At 38.1% G+C, this 22,003-nt stretch overlaps 1 protein-coding gene across 1 annotated transcript in view; it reads left to right on the top strand.

Annotated features, from left to right (window-relative positions):
• LOC132118678 (kinesin-like protein KIF1B) overlaps positions 1-21,913 on the top strand; it is a 36,633-nt gene extending 14,720 nt beyond the window's left edge. The window contains exons 3-15 of the mRNA XM_059528641.1: positions 10,671-10,747; positions 10,913-11,092; positions 11,324-11,389; positions 11,542-11,720; positions 13,977-14,088; positions 14,744-14,821; positions 15,085-15,150; positions 15,263-15,280; positions 15,492-15,567; positions 16,091-16,169; positions 16,292-16,434; positions 16,810-16,851; positions 21,651-21,913. Coding sequence (XP_059384624.1) covers positions 10,671-10,747; positions 10,913-11,092; positions 11,324-11,389; positions 11,542-11,720; positions 13,977-14,088; positions 14,744-14,821; positions 15,085-15,150; positions 15,263-15,280; positions 15,492-15,567; positions 16,091-16,169; positions 16,292-16,434; positions 16,810-16,851; positions 21,651-21,913 — 1,379 coding nt within the window. The remainder of the gene's footprint in view (positions 1-10,670; positions 10,748-10,912; positions 11,093-11,323; positions 11,390-11,541; positions 11,721-13,976; positions 14,089-14,743; positions 14,822-15,084; positions 15,151-15,262; positions 15,281-15,491; positions 15,568-16,090; positions 16,170-16,291; positions 16,435-16,809; positions 16,852-21,650) is intronic.
• Positions 21,914-22,003: the final 90 nt, after the last annotated feature.

The raw sequence follows: 22,003 nt of genomic DNA, 5'->3' as shown, positions 1-22,003 counted from the left end.
TACATTTGCATGCCATATTGCCATTCGCCATGAACATGCAAATGTGTTGTTAATTTTTATTATATTAACTTAAAATCTCAGGGGGTAATTCTAGTATATTTTAGGTCCTAGGGGTTTAAAGGGGTCAAAGTTGTCTAATATGTTTTCATTGTTACTTATGCTTTACCCGTTCTCTCAGCTATTTCTCACTACCCCCCAGTGCTGGTTTCTGTCCCAAGTGAACCGTGAACTGAATGTGAGAGTGGGAGCAGATAGAGCTTTGTAGTCCAGGCACGGCTAGTCATGGCCACTACTTTTATTCTTTCTGTATTATTCATGGCAATGAAAAGCAGAATTTAGAAGAAAAACATTGAGTCTGTGTACCTGTAGTCTGGAGTTGGAGGCCTACATTGAAAACTGCGGTATCACATGCCATGCTAATGCCCTTCAGCTAACCTCTATTATACACAAACGCATGAGCGTGTAGACAAAGATATGGGTTCAATCAATCACTTCCTCTGTTTCTTCGAATTTAGATTGGTGTTATTAGTCATCTAGGATTAGGCGTCTGTCAGAACAGTTTTTTGGATGCAGTAACTCATGCTGTGTAGAATGCTGACTCAAACCCGTTGCCCATTTCAGTCCATTGAATCCCACAGACCAAAAACCACTGCATCTAACAGTGTTGTCGTCCAAACTCTGAGGCTGTTTATAGTGGGCAGGATGGTGAACAGCGCTTTAAATGTTCTCTTTATTGTTCTGTAGGTCTTGGGCCTGTGGTTGGAGGAGTTTAATGATCTCTCTGTTCATACTAGGCCCAAGTCATTATGGTGTTGGTGGAGACACAAAGAAACGAGCCTATCCAAGGCCTAATAAACACAAGTTTTGTGGGCTCGGAGTAATTGTTTTCTGTCTTCCCTTGTTGTGCTGTCTTGGACTAAATATTGAAAATTATTGTGCTATGAGTGGAATTTATGTTTTGAAATTCCATAATATCATAGGGCCTTATGTACAATGTTAGTGGTTAAAACGATTCATAATAATGCCTTCTCACAGCTTAGTTATTGCATCTCTTTTTTATAAATCATCTCTAAGTAATACTGACAGGAATTAATTTTAATTAATGCTAGTAATAGTAATGAGAACAACACATTTATAAATTTTTATACGTGTTAATTTTTTTGTATTTAGATTATTTCATAATTTTATATATGCCTAACAATTGTTGGGCCATTCAAGAATACCTGCAGTCTTTATTCATTGGCCTATGTTTAGCTGGTGATCTGTAAGATTAGTTCAGCTTCCTGGACTTTCCCGTTTCCACTGGTGTGTGTGGTGATTTAGAAGGAGTGGAACATGTCTGCGGGCCTGAGTGAAACTGAAGAGGTGTCATACACTCACTCACACTCTCACACACTGACTAATAATATGCTGCTCTGAACCTGATGCTGTTTTCTCCTGTGTACAGTATGTTTGTGTATGCTTGCAAGCACGTTATTGTCACACTGTATGTACAGTGCTGACAAATACTTGGCTCTGTTTCAAGGATCAGAATAAGTTTGAAAATCACAGAAATAGTTCATAGTCCACATTTATAAGTGTGTGTTTGTATGTACACAGCACGTGTCCCATGCTGTTTTGCAGAATGTAGTGTGACGCTCTAAGATCAGAAATCTGCCCATTCCTTCCTTTCGTTGAGGAGCTGTCAGTATGTGAGGCAGCACCTGTCTTCTGCTGCTTCAGAAATAGACAGGGCACTCTGCACATCTTGTTGGCAGCTGGACAGAGCTTCACTTTTCTAGTAATTTCTCCCTTTTAGGGCTGCAACTAACGATTATTTTGATAATCGATTAATCTGTCGATTATTTTTACGATTAATAGATTAATCGGTTTATGTACTTATATTTTAGTTTTTTCCATTTTTTCCCCAAGTAAATTATTAATAAATGGTCTTTATCATTCAGCATAGATTTAAGAGATTTTAAACATTTTGCACTGTCATATCCTCATCAAAAATATACCTGGAGTTGTTTTATTGTGTTAGTAATCCTTTGTCCAACTCTTCTGCAATCAGAACACTGACCCATACTCTAGCAAATTTCACAAGGAGATTTCAAATAATGTTTTCACCATGGCAGTCCTTAGAGCTCCTAAAGTAGTTTAACATCCTGAACGAAGCTTATTAAGGAATCTTTCAGAACATATTTTCACGAAGAATAAGGATTAGGGCTGGGACAACGCGTCGAGGTCATCGATGACGTCGACGCAAAAAATACGTCGACGCAAAATATGCGCATCGATTCGTCGACCTGTTTTTATTTCTCTAAAAAACGTTTGCAAAACGTTTACCTTATGTGCGCTGAATATACGCGATGGCCGGATCAACATTCTGTCCAACGTTATATAACCAATCCAGGGGTTTTTCTGCATTGATCTTTTTTTTGGCGGCTGTCAAAGCCTTATTTGACGGTGAGTGACAGTGACAGGGCGCGTACGAGAGAGAGCCCCGGCTGCGCGCGCACTCACAGTCTTCAAACAACACGAGCGCTTCTTGCTCTCTCCCTCCCTTGTGCATATTAATAAAAATCATTAAACAAGATAGAAAAAGGGCGAAACACCAAAGTTTCACGCGCGCTCGCGCACTCACAGTCTTCAAACTACACGAGCGCTTCTTGCTCTCTCCCTTCCTTGTGCATATTAACCAAAATCATTAGACACGATAGAAAAAGGGCAGAACGCCAAAGTTTCACGTGGAGCATTCAGAGATTTGTTTTCTCCATGACAGGCTGCTGGCTCCCACTGTTAATTTTTTTTTCTTCGTAAAAGCACTCTCTGTATTAGCTTAAAGCCCTCAAGTTTACATTTACATACTGTATTCTTTCAATTGCTCTAAACAAGTATTTTGGGTGACCTTTTTTATTGAATACTAGACATCAAGTTGTTGTTATTTTCATCTGAAAGAACTTATTTTTCCAGTAAGCTAGGCCCTATGTGTTCAGTAAGCTTGTTTCAGTAAGCTATGTGTTTTCAAGGTTTCAAGGTTTTATTGAATGCTGTCTCTATACAAGTGCAAAGTAATGCATTCTTAGTCAGTCTTTTATTTTGTAATTTCAAGAGCAATAAACATATTGCAATGTTAAGGAATTTATGTTTTTTTCATTCAGATATGTAAATCAACATGTATAAATTGTTAGTAGTCAATTAATGGCGAGATAATCGAAATCAAATCGGGTTGAAAAATTAATCGCTAGATTAATCGATGCATCGAAAAAAAATAATCGCTAGATTAATCGTTTAAAAAATAATCGTTTATCCCAGCCCTAATAAGGATAAAACAGAATAAAATTGCAGTGCATTGTATTTTATTATTTACTGGGAAAAAGCTTTATAGCTTTTGCTGTGAAATTGTAAACAATCCTTCAAAAAAAGTGCCAATGGCATGAAACCTGAATGGAACTCACAATTTAAAGTAAAATCCATCAGAAGGTTGTCCAGAAAAAAAAATAGGACACACACAAAAAACCTGCTGTGTGAAAAAGAGCAGTGAATAATACTTAGAAAAAAAGTGCATTTCAAATATCTACATTTACCTCTCTCATTCAGTCATAATTAGGCTGCACGACGGAATTTTGAACTGGTAAACGACAAACTGATCACAGAACATGTTTGTAAAGCTTTAAATGTTAACTGTTAAAAAGCAATGTTATCAGCTTTTACGACTAAACATTTGCAAACATTGTACTGGAGAATCTGCACAAATGAAAGTCTTAGGGGCCGTTCACAAATCGCGCCTAAAAACGCGTGGAAAACTCTAGGCGCACCGCTTTCTCCTTCTTTCCAAAGCGCTCGCGCAGAAGCGCCCCTGAGGCGTCTGCCTTTGCTAAGCAACCATGACGTGCTCTCTCCTTGAAGACGCGGGAATTTCAGCAAAGGATAAATGGATTTGCAGCTCAAAAAATCGCTTGCAGTAGCTCTGCTACTAAATTTATTTCAAAATGGAAATCCATATACAACTATGATCAGCTGTTCCTTTCATCTTGACTGAGCTTTTAACGTCGTTATGGGAAAGGATGAAGCTGATTGGTTAGTTCTTGTCACATGACCCGCGGTGCGGTTGCGGCATTCTGAAAAGTTTAAATGTTTTTAACTCGATGCGGTGCGGTGTTGGAAATAACGAACTTGAGCGCGCAAAAGACGCGATATGTGTCCCCTTAAACAGTGCAGTAGTGCAGAGTTTACAGGTTACTCTTCTTTTTTAAAGGCTCAATGTAAAGTACTCCCACATCACGCTGAATGCTGCAGACATAGACATCATATGATGTCTATGGCTGCAGAGACGCTGTTCGGGAAGCACGTGACATAAAACAAGGCCAGCTATTGGCTATTCGCTACTTCTCCTGTTGTACTGGCTGAGTAAAACCTCCGGTGGCTCATTCCTGCCACACTTTGGTCACCGCAGATTTGAAATATGCACGAAATGAGCCGCTTACGGCAAATAAAAGTTATTTAGCAACGAATCGATGACTAAATTAGTTGACAACTATTTTAATAATCGATTTTAATAGATTAAATCGATTCGTTGTTTCAGCTCTACTCCCTTTCTTATCTGTCTCGTACTCGTACTCTCCAGTGCTGGATGATGATAATCATTCAATCCTCTTCTGAGCACCTTCTCCATGTCTGCGTTGATGGAACATAAACAAACATTATGAGACCAAAGGAAATCTGTTTTTAATTAAATAGTTAATATATTATTATTATATATTTTTTATTTCATAATTATATGTAGAAATTACAACAGTATAGACTAGTGATAATTATACTTCTTGTAGCACTGTGTATATAGAGGCATACCATCCACCCCTATTCAAACCATCGTTTCCTTCATTGTGGTAGGTCTCTGAAAATGGCATGGGCCTCTATACAGTCATAACAGATGACCTCATGTTTTGTAGAGAGCCTGGTATTCTCTGGCTGCAGTGCTTGAGCTCAGTATTGTTCTCGGCCTTCCTGTTTTCATTCTCTTTCACCAGGCGACATGAAAACTGCGTGGACGGCATGCTGAGACTTCTCAAATGCAGTACTGAGCCCAGTAGTGCTCAGAAACGAGAAGATGAGCTTAATGCACGTTACAGGCTCTGTCTGTATCCTCAAATGCCCTTGTTCAAATCAAAACCATTTTCAGATTGCACAGTGCTCTCACACAATCGAATGCTGTTTATGAGGAACTTGCAGTGATATAAGGAAATCACAGTTTTTTTTTTTACCACAACATCTCTGTGTCCATGTTTTTTTCATCACTTTGTGTAATATTGCACTGATATTCTAACACTTTGTTCTCGAATTCTATAAGGAGAGTCCTTGATTAAATTTTCTAATTCACATATTGTGGTATATAACAAGAGTATCACTTTGTTAGTGATTGTGAAAATGCATAATTTGAGTTCCAAACTTTCAGAACACTTCACTGTTGGCATGTAGGTAAATGTATTATTGTATCCTTCCCCTTTGAAATGTCGAAAGAGAAGAGTGACACACTACTCAAGGGTTTGTGGGCACAGCCAGTGTGGTTCAGTCTGCTGTACAGCCTTAGCATTTGCTAGTTTTGGGATGATTTGTGGTAGCGTGTGATCTTCAGCACCTGTGAGAGGAATGTGGAGCCTGTGTTTTTCTCTCTACTGCCTCTACAGGCAGATGGGTGTGCTTTTCAAAGATCATTCCAGATGGGGGAACACACTGTCCTCTTTAAGCTTTCCTCTTTAGGATACAGCAGGCCAGATTGGTGTCCACAGATGCCATTCTGGATGTAAATCTTAGCAGTTGGAAATTTGTTTTGTTATCTCAGTGTTGGTCTTGGATTTGTAATTTGTATTTATTGAAAAAAAATTGGGTCTTATGAGAAAAATATATTATTTAGAATCTGTTCAGAATCTGTCAGCTCTATTTCAGGTCACATTTGCAGGGAAGTGAAGTTTCTGAAGTGAAGACGTTTTTTTCCCTTTTGTTTCATGGTATTGTTTTGTGGTTTTATTTTTATTTTCTTAATTTTTACAATTATTTTAGTTGTATTTTTATGTATTTTACTTTATTTTTAAGTTTTATTTGTATTTTTAAGTTTTATTTTTATTTTTATTTTTAAGTTTTATTTTTACTTTTATATTTGTATTTTTTTTCTGGTTTATTATTTTGTCTTTTTGTTTTATATTTTTTATTTAAACATTTTTATTAAATTTTTGTTTTTGTTTTGTGTTTTGAAAACCGAAACCAGGATGAATTTTTTTTTTTCTAAATTTCTAAAAACCCATTTCTAATCAAACTGTAAAACAAACTTTTCTGAAACAAGGCTGAATTGAAAGTTCTCCGCAGGCTGCTAAAATGTCCTTTTCCTGCAGCGATACAGCTTTTTCTCATATGGTACTAATATGAGACAGTTTAATAACAGTTTAATGCCTGTTTCTTTTGTCCGTATTAAAATTCTGGCTTTTTAAAACCACTTTAGGCTGTTAATGGTGAATACTGATTTGCCTGTGGTCTAAAGAGCTAAGCTTCACAGGGTCTGAAGCTGGAGACACATATTCCACCACATTAGGCCAGGCATGCCTGCTATTCTCAGGTCATCTCACACTATCTGAAATAAGCCCAGGTTTAACATCACAGTCTGAAAATTGATATGCTTTGAGCAGCCAGATGGGTTTTTCATTCTTTCCTCTTAAGCTTTTCCTTTGCACACGCAGGTCAGGTTGTGCAGTCTGCGAACTCATTTAAAATCCCTCCTGCTTGAGTTTCCTACAGTGATGAAGCCATTAGTCTTTGTGCATCTGTACCCAGGCATCCTAGCTGGAAAACCACCATGTGCGTTTTTGTGTTTTTGCTGCATATCCATTCAGATGAACTGAAAAAGAAAAAAAAAAAAAGTACAGATCACCTGACGAAGAGTCCAACTCTGAAGCGCTCAGTCAGAGAGTGTTCGCGACTCGCGAGTGAAAATATATCTGTGCTAAACTTGTACTTAGCCTCCAACTAACACACTGGAGAGTAAAATCAGAGAATTTATTAGACATTGGCTAATATTAGACATCATTTAGTCGCCAGAAGGAAGATTTAGTCGCATATGCGAGTGATTTACTCGCAATGTAGAGGGTTGATTATTGTCCTATAATTTGGTTTTATATTTCAAGACTGAAAATGAAAACAAGACACATGTCTTTGAGTGAACAGTACAAAATTAAATTGAATAACGCAGATGATGGTTCTTATTTCTGTTTCCCACTGTTCAGTGTGGTGGTCGTCATGGTAACAGATTGAACTTTTGCTATGGCTTGCTTGAGCAGTGCTGATGCAGGAGACCTTGATAGAACGGCAACATAAGAGCATTAGAACTCTGTGTTTTCTTTTAATGCAAGGGTGCATAACTGCACTTTGAATGCAAAATCCTTTGCAAAATCTGATACAGAAAAACCGACGAGAGTGACCCACACGTGCTTATGTGAGTGATCAAGGCCAGGCTTGCTGGGTGTCCACCTGTCTTTCGGCCCCCGTGTTGATCTTCCCATCTCATTAGTGTTCTGATATTTCTTTTGAACACAGTGCATGATGGGAGAGGCATTTATAGTTCCTCTGTGCATTTTGTTCCAGGAAAGAGGGGCAGAATGACTGCAGTAATGTATGACTGCTACAGTTTCCATTTGGCCTTAGGTCAGAGGTGTAAGCGCTCTTTATTTAGCCTCTCTTTCTCCTTAATGACACAGGCCTGTCCTCTGTCACATTGACCATGTGAGGATGCAGGGCTTGAGGAAAGGACCTGCTTTCACCAACCTGGGAACTTTCCAAACAGACACACAACTAACCAGCCTTCTGAGAAAGATAGTCTTTGGATGGTCCTGCAGATTTGTCCTACCCCTTTACTAGTAAAGCTAGATTATATAGCATAGAGCAAAATTGAAATTGATAATATTGAAATCTCAATTTATGTTTTCCCTCCGAAATGGCTTATACTAGCTTTGATGTTAACTGCTAGCTTTGAACTTGACTTCAAAAAATACTCTTGAATTAAACTCTGAATTTACCCAACTTACAAAGGTTTTTTTTTTTTTTTTTTTTTTTATACATTTGCCGATATCCTGATATTTTTCAAATCATTTTGGCTGTTAACCGATGCCGATATATTTATTTTGTTTTGAAACAACACAGTCTCTTTTGTGCAGAAATTATTAAAGCAAAAAAGATTTTTGGTTAGTTTTGAGCAAAAATTTAAAACTAATAACTATTAAACAGTTATTAACTAAGAAGTAATAAACATGATTAATGTTGATTAACATTAATAGATGGTCTGAAGCAAAAAAGCTGTTAAAATTTTAAAAAATCTTTTAAAGGTCCCTGTATTTCAGTTTTCATAATCAATTTGAAAAAAATATATTACATATTACTGAATAAATCTGGATATATTTGAAATTATTTACGTAATTTACAAGTGTCATGTTTGTCATGTCATTTTTATTCATGGAAGCTATAGTGATTTTATGATAACCATTAATGCTTTATTAATTGAGAAACACAAAACTTAATGTTTTTTGTGTATTTTATTTGTCATTTTATTACAAGTAGGCCAACAGTGCCCCTTAAGTAAATGGTAATGTTTACATTTTAAGCCTTTATCGGCCAATTCCGATAACATTCCAAAAATATCGTTCATCCCCAGTATCCAGTATAGAAGGCAAATGGTAGGTCAAAAGTATGATATTCATAGTGTTCACCTGAGGAACACTATCCCATGAGGCCACAAGAGTCATGAGTGGTGTTGTCAAAAGTCAAATGACCATGCAAATTAATTGCATTCATACTACAAACACACATGCTGCTGTACAGAACTTACTTTTTTTTTATTAATTAATTAATTTTTTTAAGTCTTTTAGCAAGTTCTTCATCAGATGTACTACCTGCTCTGACAGGATGTGATATTGGACACATGAAGTTGTGACGTTAAGTTACTCACCACCAAAATAATTTCAAATAGTTCTGTATATTGAATATATCTTATATACTTTCTAGTCTCATATTTGACTTGTATCTCTCAGAAAGAAGTGGCAGAGTACCCAGCCCTCCCCTCTCATTTCCACTGAATAATAGATGAATTCTGTGAGATTAGCCCACGTCCCAGAGGTGCTGCGGGGGGGATTTACTCATTGCAGGGTGCTCAACCATCCTCGACTGCCTCGTGTTTAATTGGACTGTTGACTTTTATGTATAATCCACAACTCTTTCCCTTCTTTCATCCATCCACCCATGCATTAAAGAGGAAAAAAACACCACATTTCTCTATTTCTGGGCTGATGGGTCATTTTTGTTGCAGTGGGAACAGGAAAGGTTGTTCTGTTGTTGTTTGGATTGTTGCTAAGACGGCAGTGTGCATATCCCATTCATCAGTCTCTTTCTCTTTTTTTCCGCCCACCCAGCCAACTGACCTCGCCACCCTGCGCTCTGCCGGTGGAATGTGTTCGTCTGGATCGAATCAAGGCCTGAACACGCTCGGGGGCCCTGCTGGCCAACTCTGAGTCAGTTGAGGGGACTGCAGCAGCAGCTGGCTTTCTGATACCTATAAATATCCTACAGTAGATTCCTGCAGCCCCACAGCCTTTCGGGCCGCTCACTCCCAGGCTTATCATTCTGATGGTGTGGTGGTGTTGAGACAAAGTCGGGCTGAATGTTTGGGACACGCCAAATACCAGACAAGCCTTTAGATTCCTGTTTATTAAGACTTCAGGGATATGTAGTAACCTGCTGGGTGGACAGCATGTGTGTAATCTGTCAGTGAAAACGGGGTTCAATCGGATTTAAGCTTTGAGTGAACAGAAACAGGGATGAATTATGGGTAGTCACATGTAACAGGTGGACCCGCTGATCCCACACAAAGACATTTGAGTCATCAGTTGTTTTTTTGTTTTTTACACAGGCCCTGCTGAGGTGAATGTGTCTACTCTCTCAATTGTTGAAAACAAAAATAGCCCACAAACAAGTGTTTTACAGTGGTTGTGGAGCAGTTATGCACATGTGACTTTCATTCATGTTGGACATTTTAAATGTTGGTTTAGCTACAGTGGTGATTTGTGGCTTTTTGGGGGCTGAGTCAATCTCTGTCGTTTGATCATGTATGATGTTGATATTTGGTAACCGTTTAGATTCATGAATAATTGTGTGCAGGTGAGCAGTTCACTGTGCATAAAACACTATCACAGTGCTACTTAATGCTCTATTATTGTGCACTCTGTTACAATTGGTTTAACTGTTGTGTGTTTGTTTCATAGCAGATTTGAATGCTTACACTAAGCTTTTTTCTTCACTTTGAATTTTGGGTACACATTGTTTTATTTAATTCAGTTTTTTCATTATCTTCAATAATTAGATTTGAATTATTTTCATTCATTAAACAGAACTGTTGTTGAATTGTTTTATTTATAATCAAAATAAACACACACACACACACACACACACAAATATATATAATATTATTATTTGTATATATTACAAATCTATCACCATAACTGTCTAATTAATGAAAAGTATATCAGCCATCTTGCCACCTTGCACTTGCTGTGCAATAGTATGTAGCCCTTCTGGATATCATTTCCAAAAACTGACATGCTGTTTTTTGTGAGAAAAAAAAAAATCACACTGATTTTCCTTGTCTTTTGCAGCTATTTTGAACCCCAAGAACCCAAAGGAACCACCCAAATCCTTCAGCTTCGACTACTCGTACTGGTCTCACACCTCAGTAAGTCTCTTTTTCTCTTTTTCTCTTTCTACTTTTTTTTTCGCTGAGCTGGCTCAGTGAACAAAAAATGTGCATGTGGTCAGATTTACAGCTGTAATTAATCACCCCCTAAAATAAGGTCTGTATTAACGTGTTTTGTGTCTCTTTTCCTCATTTCTCTGCTAGCCGGACGACCCCAGCTTTGCGTCACAAAGCCTTGTGTACAATGACATCGGGAAGGAGATGTTGCAGCATGCTTTTGAGGGCTATAACGTCTGTATTTTCGCCTACGGCCAGACTGGAGCTGGCAAGTCCTACACCATGATGGGAAAGCAAGAGGAAGGACAGGAAGGCATTATTCCTCAGGTATGGATGTAATATCGCAGCACATGTATCACCTTAATGGATCCAAAGTAAAAGACATGCTTAAGAGCTCAGCAGCGACTGAGATGTTTCTGATCTCAAAGCAGACATTGCCAGAAGACATTAAAACATTAACGCTCTGTCTAGCACGTCTGGCAGGGGTAGAGTTATTTGTGCTCTGTATCGATCGCCCTCTCTCTCCTCCTTAATGTGCTCTTTTTGTCCCGCTCCCAGCTCTGTGAAGAACTCTTTGAGAAAATCAGTGACAATAACAATGAGGAGATCTCGTACTCGGTGGAGGTGAGCAACAAACACATCATGACTGTGACTCACTTCACATGCTCTCCATCTGTTGAAATGCTGTTTCTGTTATGTTACCTCACTGCTTACTAACTAGGGGGTGTTCAATAATCAAGAGCAGGTTTGATCTCATTTTTATGTGCTCATTGTAGGTGGCTTATATGGAGATATACTGTGAGCGGGTGAGGGACCTGCTAAACCCTAAGAATAAAGGGAACCTGCGTGTCAGGGAACATCCTCTACTTGGGCCGTATGTTGAAGACCTCTCAAAACTGGCTGTCACCTCTTACACAGACATAGCTGACCTCATGGATGCTGGTAACAAAGCTAGGTGAGAGAGAAGAAAACTGTATTTATAAGGTGTTTTTTTCCACTTTGGGTACTGCTGTTGAAGGGTAGTGGTTAGATTCTTTTTGGCAAGGGAGAAATGGAAAAGTGTTATGTTTCATCCAGTGATACTCTGACTGATAGTCATGTGTAAATGTGACTTTTGGGAAGGAGTAAAGGCCCTTTCACACCGGATGCGTAACGGAAAAGCGAAACGAAAAAGCGAATAGTTCGCGTCAAAACCATTCACATCAGCCGCGACGCGAATTTGCGATGTCTGTGACGTTCAGAGAGCTTCAACATTCCAAAACTTTCGCGCCGACAGTTGAGAAAATGGACACTTCAACATCATCATCCAGTGAAGACGAGCTTTTCATTTTCTTTAAAAGACAGAAAAGAAGGTTTTGGGTGCACCCTAAAGAACAGAGAGTCTGAAGGGGAGTATGCCAATCTTGTACAGGAGCTAAAACTTTATCATGGCCGGTTCCGCACTTACTTTCGGATGTCTGTGGGACAATTCGAGGAGCTCCTTCAAATAGTGGCACCGCATCTGACGAGACAAACCACAAACTTCAGGGAACCAATTGATCCGGAGCAGCGTCTGGCAGTCTGCTTAAGGTGAGCTGTCCTCTTAAAAACATCAGCCCATAGAACACACACACAAGTAATCAGAAGATCCGTCATTTTTGCTGTGACGTGACCTTTGTTTCCTTGTATGTGATTGGCTGAAGCCTTTTTGTCGCCTCAAAAGTAAAAAAAAATCGACATCGAAGCGAAAAAAATAGAAGTCGTTTTTTCGCCTCAGCACATTCGCGTTCGGTGTGAAAGCACTCATTACACAAACAGCTGATCAAAAAATAAAACCATCGCGCGAATTATTCGCGCGTCAAAATCGCGTCCAGTGTGAAAGGACCTTAACGCTTCTAATCCTCCCGTGCTGAATCCCAGGGTTTATTTGTGGAGAATGTGACGTGTAAAGCCTGTTTCTCTCGAGAGCATCCCACCCAGTGCCATATCCGGCACATGAGCTGCGTTGATGTCTTGTTCCTGCACTTACTAGCACTTTCCAGGATTATTCTCTCACACTCTGGTGATAAGCATCTAGAACCGTCTATGAACTTCCAAAGCAGCCTTTCAACCTTTTCCAGGCCAATAAAGAGATTATTGCTGGATAAAGTAGCATATAATACCATATTAATGTATTTGTATAAATGTTTGTGCTATGGTTCTTATGTTGCAAATCTACTCAAATAATCGTTCTTGATATTTTAATTGTACTTTTAACATGAGACGGCCAATCGAAGATTTTACTGAATTCAAGCTTTTAACTATAATTATACTTTTGTTTAATGTGTATTTTCATTTATTATTATTATTATTATTATTATTATTATTATTTATTTAATTTATTTGTCGTCTTTTTAAACATTTTTGTTTAATGCATTATTAATTTTTTATTTGTTATTTGAATTCATTTTTTTTCTATTAGTTTAAAGGAGCTATGTGGAGGTTTTTACTTAAAAAAAATCTTTAAGATAGAGTTTTCATTTGTACATGTATGAGCCAACCATGATGTAAAAAAAGAATGACACCTCGACTGTCCACCACGGTTGCCTCTATCAGCCTGTAGGCTCAATTGTGTGTGGAGGAGTTGGGCCCGAATTGGCGCAAAAATTCACAAAATGTGATGTCATGCGCGTTCTCTTCTACTTGGGCTTACAACCGTATGGCACGTCAGCCATTATAGTAAGCAGCGGCAATAGTGTTTTCAAATGGACTCTGCGGATGGAAAGAAGCGACCAGCCTCCAGCACAATTCAGACACCCACGGACACTCCTCGTAAGTAAAAAAAAAAAAAAAAAAAAGAGCGTGCGCACTGAGAACGAGCATGAGACTGGCTGCAGTTCCTCTAACGGCCACTGGTGTCAGTAACGGTTAGAAATTTCAGAACCTACGCAATGCTCCTTTAATATTCTTTATTCTTGTATTTTTGTTATGAATCTTTTTATTTATTCTTTATTTTATTAATTTATTCTTCACAAAATTACTTTGAGTTCAGCATTGACCCCCATTAGAAACCCCAGTTTTATAGTATTCGGCTTTACACAGATATTAAAAATAAGGTCAAGAAATGTAAGAAAATACTATTCAATTGTGAATATGTAATATCCGGTAATATGCATTGTATATAATTTGTTTTACTCAAATAATGATATGTTTCTGACACCTATGACACTCATTTCGCGCTCTTTATTTGCAGAACTGTTGCCGCCACCAACATGAATGAGACGAGCAGCCGCTCTCATGCAGTCTTCACTATCGTTTTCACCCAGAGGAAGTATGACAGCGAGACAGACCTGTCCACAGAGAAGGTTGGATATTTTACACTGTCCACAGCCATTACGACATTTTACCAAGCTCAGATTCGTCCAACAACCCAATGTCAGCAAATCCTGTATCAAGTAGAAAGGAAAACGGAGAGAAAGAGACCCGTCCCACTCATCCTGTGTTTGTGGGGCTCATTGTGTAATCCCTGCGGACACAAAGACCACTCTATGTGGTCCATAGGCACAATGTCTATTGTACAGAGCTCCTACATTAGATTCACTACACAGGTCTCGCCTCAGTCCTTGCTCTAATATTACTCATCCAGTTTGGCAGTGGAATCGCTGGCCAAAACTCAAGCACGACAAAATAAAAAGATAACCCAAGCATCCTTTAGCTAAATTAGTTATGCATGCATGCACCAATGATTTTACAAGTACCCTAAAATGATTGGATGATTTAATTATTTAGTTAAAGTATTAAGTGCTTTCTGAATCAGTTTGATTGAATCATCAGAATGATACAGTATATCACAAGTCACTATATCAGAAATACCTACGGAGTATATGATTCTATTGCTAATAGACTTATGGGAAACAAAAGACTCCCACATACATAGTATGCCATACCGAAGAGATTTCCTTTTGTGTCTTATTTTAGTGTGTTGATCAGTCTAAATGTGTCTCTGCTGTCTGGTTTCAGGTCAGCAAAATCAGCCTGGTGGATCTGGCAGGAAGTGAGCGTGCTGACTCAACAGGGGCCAAAGGAACCAGACTGAAGGTACAGACTAATTTTACAGCCTCTCTCAACTCCACCACCACCTGCCATATGTAAAAGTGACTCTCCTCCACATGCCGCAAATATTCTGGGAAAGTAACGTGCATGACAGAACAGAAAACACTCAAAACAAAAATATATTCATCACAGCTATTTTTATTCCTTTAAAGGTTTTGTGTGTTTTAATTGCAAACAGATTTTAAGCTAAAATGTATTCAATTCGATGTAATCATAAAACTGACTTTTCACCTGTTTGTGCTTCTTAGGAGGGAGCAAACATCAATAAATCTTTAACTACACTAGGAAAGGTTATTTCAGCGCTAGCTGAGGTGGTGAGTATTGTTCTATACCTGTCTCTCTCTCTCTGCCTGTTTGCTTGCATGTCTTCAGTACTATAATTCTGTGTGCGGTCTGTCTCTCTCCTGGCAACGCTTCCCTTCCCAGGATAACTGTACCAGCAAGGTAATCTTTCCCGGTGTATGGTCACTAACCACTGAACTGTCTTTATCTAAACCTATCAACCTTTATCCACGTAACCTTTTGTCTTAAAAGTGTCTATTCCAGTCTTGATGTCTCATGCATCAATTCATTTCCTGCACCCCCTTCATTATTACCGCAGTGGCTATTTTTACATTCTATATTTCAACATGTTTTACCGGCTGTTTTGAAATAGAGCAAGAAGAAAAAGAAGACAGACTTCATTCCTTACCGAGACTCAGTGTTGACATGGCTCCTAAGAGAGAATTTAGGTATGGACACGATGATCCATAATGATTATAAATGATTGTATCTACTATGCTGCATGGGTATTAAAAACCAGCATTTAAAAATAGAACTGACTGTATTTCAAAATAATTCAACAGTTCTCTATGTAATATGATCCTATGTATAGGACTCTAAAAGGAGTAGTTCACCCTCTTATCTCTTCTCTTCTCTTCTCTTCTCTTCTCTTCTCTTCTCTTCTCGACAAACACAAGCCTATTTTTATTTTTGGGTGAACTGTTTCTCTAAATATGATCTATATTTAAAAGAGTGAATTACAATGTTCTCATACAGTGCAAACCAATAGCTATTAAATGAAAATATTGCAGAGGTTAAGCATTTCAAATGAATTTTAACCATAAAAAAAAAATTACACTTGTGCTTTCTTTAATGGTCTGTGGAAGGTGCATCCTTTAAACTGATTGTCCTGTCTTAGATCAGTACTCCAGTGGAAAGAAACGGCATTACTTGGTGTTTCTAATTGTTTGCGTAATTGTGTTTGTTCACCAGGAGGGAACTCAAGGACAGCTATGGTGGCCGCCCTGAGTCCTGCTGACATTAACTATGATGAAACTCTCAGCACACTCCGGTGAGAATTTACTTCCTATTAAACAGTGTGTCTTCCATTCTTAGATGGTCTTGATTTTGATAAGGGGACTCTTGAGATATCAGTGGCTGTTTGGATCATTGTCATTGTTTGCTCATACACAGATATGCAGACAGAGCCAAGCAGATCAAGTGCAACGCTGTCATCAACGAAGACCCCAACAACAGACTGGTGCGGGAGCTGAAGGACGAGGTGACGCGTCTAAAGGAGCTGCTCCGTGCCCAGGGCCTTGGGGACATTCTGGACAGTAAGTCGAGGCACAGCGCCCCCAATGGCTACTTCTATACATGCCCAATTGCCAGGCAAAATAGGAGGTCACTTACTGTGCTCATAAGTGGCAAATTCTTCAGCTCTGATCTAACGCTGCAGTCTCGCCCAGTCTGCATTGTCTTCATCTTGTTCCTTCTACATCTTCATTTAACCATTTCATCAACATGTGATGGAGATTATGGATATGATGGTTAGAAATGACAATACTGTTTTCCAAAATCCATGAGCAAAATCCAGTCTCATGTTTGTCTTTGCTATATTTTGTCTAGTCAAATCTAACTGCCTCTGTCAGTCATTCCTCTACTAGTCCTCTCAACTCTGACCTTCTCCTGTTCTTCCTGCTTCCCTTCAGTCGAGCCAATGGGGGATGATTACCTTGGAAGTGGAAGCAAATGTGTGTATAAGCTTGACTGGGCTGCTCTTCCCTTTTGTTACCAGTAGCTTATTCATTGCTTCTGGAATACAAATGTGTTGGCTTTGCATGCCTCAGTTTTTTTTTTTGTTTGACTGCAAGGAATCCCAGACATGCGACAGATAAATATGCAATGGATTGGATGGGTTAGCTTGCCACTGGAAGGCTTTATGCTTGCTCTTACCCTAATTTGATTGACTGTCTGGCATGGTGCAGTTTTAATGGCAGGCTTTTCTCCAAATAAGTCCAACCCCATGCTACAGCACGATAGATCAGATAGACTGCATCTGGAAGCACTTAAAGGGGTGGTCGTTCACCCCAAAATGAACATTTTGTTGTCATTAAATCTTTATTGTATTCTTTTGTGAAGCCCAAGAATGTTCTAACTTCAGTTCCAAACAAGGAAAGGTCATTTATATTTTGTGTAATGAACAAACCAAATGGATCATTTGCCATTAAAGGAAGAAAATCCATTTTGGGCTTCCTCAAAAAAAGTTTTGTGACATTCTGCTGAATTTAAATGTAGATTTTTTTTAATATAATATTGATATACACAGGCATAAACAGGAAAAATTGATGGTAGTTTAATAGTTTAATATTAACATGCATTTTAAGCGAATGTGTCTTGAATGAAAAATCAACATTAAAAATCATTCAAACCCCTTTTATCTCCATAATCGGACAAATTTTCAAATGAAAAAAAAAAAAGCAAACAATAATGAATGATGAATGTTCAATTTAAATAGAATTTGTCTCATTCCATGTGGTTTTGCACTTGTTTTAAACTAAATGTATTATATTTTATGCTTCAAACAAATAGAATAAGAAAAAAATACAGTTGAAATAATCTGTTGTATGAAGTTCTGCTCAACATCAATGCAAAAAGTTGTATGGTTTGGAATGACATGGGTGAATAAATGATAACAAGATGTTCATTTTTAGGTGAACTATCCCTTTCAAATCAAATCTACTTTAATCTTGTATTTTGCTGTTTAATTGTAATTGTCGTTTATTGTAAACTTCCTCTTTATTTCTGCATAGTGAGGTTTTATTCTGTCATTTAACTGTTCATTGCAGGTCACGATATTAACGATGTTAAAACCATGATCTATCAGAGAACAGGTGCATGTTTTCATCATCTTACAATTGCAAATTAGGAGTTGCAGTGGTAGTGTAAGAACACGTAGCTGCTTTAGTCCAAGTCCTTCCCTGCAAGCTCAGTGTACATTTTCAAAAGCTGCAGAACCGAATCAAAGCTCAGGTGGCTATTTGGTTTTCTATCTGTCTGGGAGTTCTTGATATGCGCAGAGAGATGAACGCACACTGTGCTTTCTACCGCTACAACCATATGGCGCTGAGAAAATGAACATTTTCGCTTGACCAAAATGCTTCTCATGGTCTGTGTGCTAGCGGCGTCAATCGCATCATCTGAATGCATGAACAGGAATGTAATGCAGTGCTGTTACACCGCCATGTTGGCCTAGTTGCTTCAGGAGAGTTTTTTCAGTTAAATGAAGTGGGGGAAAATCCGAATAAGCAGCAGAAAGCTTGACTGAACCACAATAAAGCTCCCTTGGAGAGGTTTCGTTAGCACAGTCCCCTCCTAGTCACCATAGCTCTGCCAAAAAAATGTTTTGAAGAGCTTTTCATGACTTTAAGAGCGATGTGCCGCATGGAAAAGAGGTTTTATAGAAAAGAGGTTTTATAGCTTGTATCTGCAGCATGTTATCATACTGCTCTTCCAGCCCCCTAAGCCTCCCTCTCCTGGTTTCTGACCTTTATGCAGTCCTTCCACCCCCATCTCTTCTCTCACATCTAAGAAGTGATGTCAGTTTTCACCAGGGTCAGAATCACCATAATAGACTGCACTGTATGCAGGTCACATGTTGCTGAATATTACATAATTGATTTAAATATTATGAATTTTTTTAGCATGCTGCTGTTAAAAAACTGATGCCATTTATTGTCATAATGCTTAAAATAAGTGCATACCTTAAGTCCTATTCTTAAGTAATTTTTTTAAGTAAACTATTTACCATTTAGCAGACACTCTTATCCAAAGCGACTCAAAAAAAGAGGGTAATAGAAGTGTTGTGACAAGTCCTGTTTAGTCTAACACAAGTTTTCATAAATAATAATAGTAATAAATAAAAATAACAAAAGTAGATGGGGTCAAGTTGTTATGTTTTTATAATAATTCAAAAGAAAATGAATAGAGAGCGCTAGTGTTAAAAGCACTCTCTAGAAAATTGAAAAAGAATAGAGCACTAGTGTTAGAGGATTTCTTTTTTGTTTGTTTCTTAATAAATAAAAAGAAAACCAGTAGATAGAATAGAAAAAGAGAGTTAGTGAAAGATTTTCAAGTAAAAACTTATAAAAAAAATTGTTAATATTTTATATTCTTAAAATGTAATATTCTTTTTAAATTGACCTAAGAAGGAAAGTTTTATAAAATATTACAATCCAGATATTAACATTTTTAATTCTGTGTTCTAAAAATTACAGTTTTCAAAAATATTATATACTTTTGTCAAATTTCCCTAAAATGCTCTATTTTATAGAATATTAAATACATATAATAAAATTTTTCAAAAATGTAAAATACTATATGCTGTAGTAAAAATTAATATTCTTTAAACAAGAAAAAATGACCTAAGAAGCAAAATTGTATATATTAAGACTTATTTTCTGAGAATGTATCTTGAACTGAAAATCAACATGAAACTACATAAGTTTATTTCCATAATCTGATACATTTCCAAATAAAATATATTTAACAAGACAACAATGAATGATAAATGTTTAAGTGTATTTGTCTTGTTTCTTCATTTTTTTCGTTTGTTCATTTAAGCTATGTTTAATGAGGTTTACAACTAAAGAATTGCCACAGGAACAAGACAAAATGCTGCTAAATTTAAGATACATTCCCTGAAACAAGTCTTAAAGGGATATTTCACCCAAAAATGAAAATTATGTTATTAATAACCCTCATGTTGTTCCAAACCAGTAAGAGCTCCATTTATCTTCAGAACACAGTTTAAGATATTTTAGATTTAGTCCGAGAGCTCTCAGTCCCTCCATTGAAGCTGTGTGTACAGTATACTGTCCATGTCCAGAAAGGTAAGAAAAACATCATCAAAGTAGTCCATGTGACATCAGAAGGTAAGTTAGAATTTTTTGAAGCATCGAAAATAACATTTTGGTCTAAAAATAGCAAAAACTACGACTTTATTCAGCATTGTCTTCTCTTCCGTGTCTGTTGTAAGACAGTTCAAAACAAAGCAGTTTGTCATATCCGGTTCGCGAACGAATCATTTGATGTAACCGGATCTTTTTGGACCAGTTCACCAAATCGAACTGAATCGTTTTAAACTGTTCGCGTCTCCAATACGCATTAATCCACAAATGACTTAAGCTGTTAACTTTTTTAACGTGGCTGACACTCCCTCTGAGTTAAAACAAACCAATATCCCGGAGTAATTCATTTACTCAAACAGTACACTGACTGAACTGATGTGAAGAGAGAGATGAACACTGAGCCGAGCCAGATAATGACTCGTTCAAAAGTCAAGAACCGGTTGCATCGGTTTTCTGATCACCAGTAGTTCTTTGACAGTTCGATTCAATAAACCGGTTGAAGAAAATGGTTCACCGGTTCTTTTGCGCTCAACGCAATGGCGTCATTGGCTATGACTGCAAGCCTTCGGTTTACCTGGGCTCATAACATTAGCACAGAATCAGTTCAGAATCAATCACCAAAAGAATCAGTTCTTTTCAGACGCTCTGTGTGTCGGTTTGCTTCACGCTGAATCACACATGTGCATGATCATCAGCTCCTCGGTTCTCGAATCGGACACGTCTGACAGAAACGGTTCTTGACTCGTGAACGAGTCATTATCTGGCTCGGCTCGGTGTTCATCTCTCTCTTCACATCAGTTCAGTCAGTGTACTGTTTGAGTAAATGAATTACTCCGGGATATTGGTTTGTTTTAACTCAGAGGGAGTGTCAGCCACGTTAAAAAAGTTAACAGCTTAAGTCATTTGCGGATTAATGCGTATTGGAGAAGCGAACCGTTTAAAACGATTCAGTTTGATTTGGTGAACTGTTTCAAAAAGATCCGGTTACATCGAATGATTCGTTCGCGAACCGGATATGACAAACTGCTTTGTTTTGAACTGTCTTACAACAGACACTGAAAAGAAGAAAATGCTGAATAAAGTCGTAGTTTTTGCTATTTTTGGACCAAAATGTATTTTCGATGCTTCGACTACTTTGATGATGTTTTTCTTACCTTTCTGGACATGGACAGTGTACCATACATATGTTTTCAATGGAGGGACAGAAAGCTCTCGGACTAAATCTAAAATATCTTAAACTGTGTTCCAAAAATAAACGGAGGTCTCACGGGTTTGGAACAACATGAGGGTGAGTTATTAATGGCATAATTTTGCAGATTGGGCGAACTAACCCTTTAATAGCTAGTTTTAAATATGACAGAATAGGATTTTTTAAAGAATGGGGATAGAAAGGTTTTTCTATAGATGGACCGGAGGTGAAAACTGTCTCTGACTCTCTGACTGGCGTGTTTGTTGTAATCCTTTAATGTGAACTGTGTGTCTTACATTGGTCTTTCCTCCTCTTTGTCCTTTTTCTTTCTTTCTTTCTTTCTTTCTTTCTTTCTTTCTTTCTTTCTTTCTGTCTCCCGTACTCTCTCACATTTCTGTCTCCACCACTTTCGCTTCTTCCTCTTTGCGTCGCCTGTCTCTCCTCTGTGGCTCAGACCTGAAAGATATACACAACAGTAAGCATAGATACTTGCTTGCCTCAGAGAACCAACGGCCTGGCCATTTCTCCACAGCACCTATGGGCTGCCTGACAGCCTCTCCGTCCTCAGGCTCTCTGTGCAGCCAGGCAGGGCTCCAGTCTGTCTCAAGCATCCAGGAGCGCATCATGTCCACGCCGGGCGGAGAAGAGGCCATCGAGAGGCTGAAGGTACACAGACAAGCATTTTCCAAACAAAAGAAGTGTCAAGGGCTTAAGTGAATTACCATTTCCGGGTTGTCTCAGAGGTTTCCTCTTGAATTAATCGAAACTAATTAGCTAACAATGTGTAATAAGATAATGGAGGTGCTT

This window comes from Carassius carassius, chromosome 37 (genome assembly GCF_963082965.1).
Source record: "Carassius carassius chromosome 37, fCarCar2.1, whole genome shotgun sequence".
NCBI lineage: Eukaryota > Metazoa > Chordata > Actinopteri > Cypriniformes > Cyprinidae > Carassius > Carassius carassius.
This window is presented reverse-complemented; position numbering and strand designations above follow the sequence as displayed.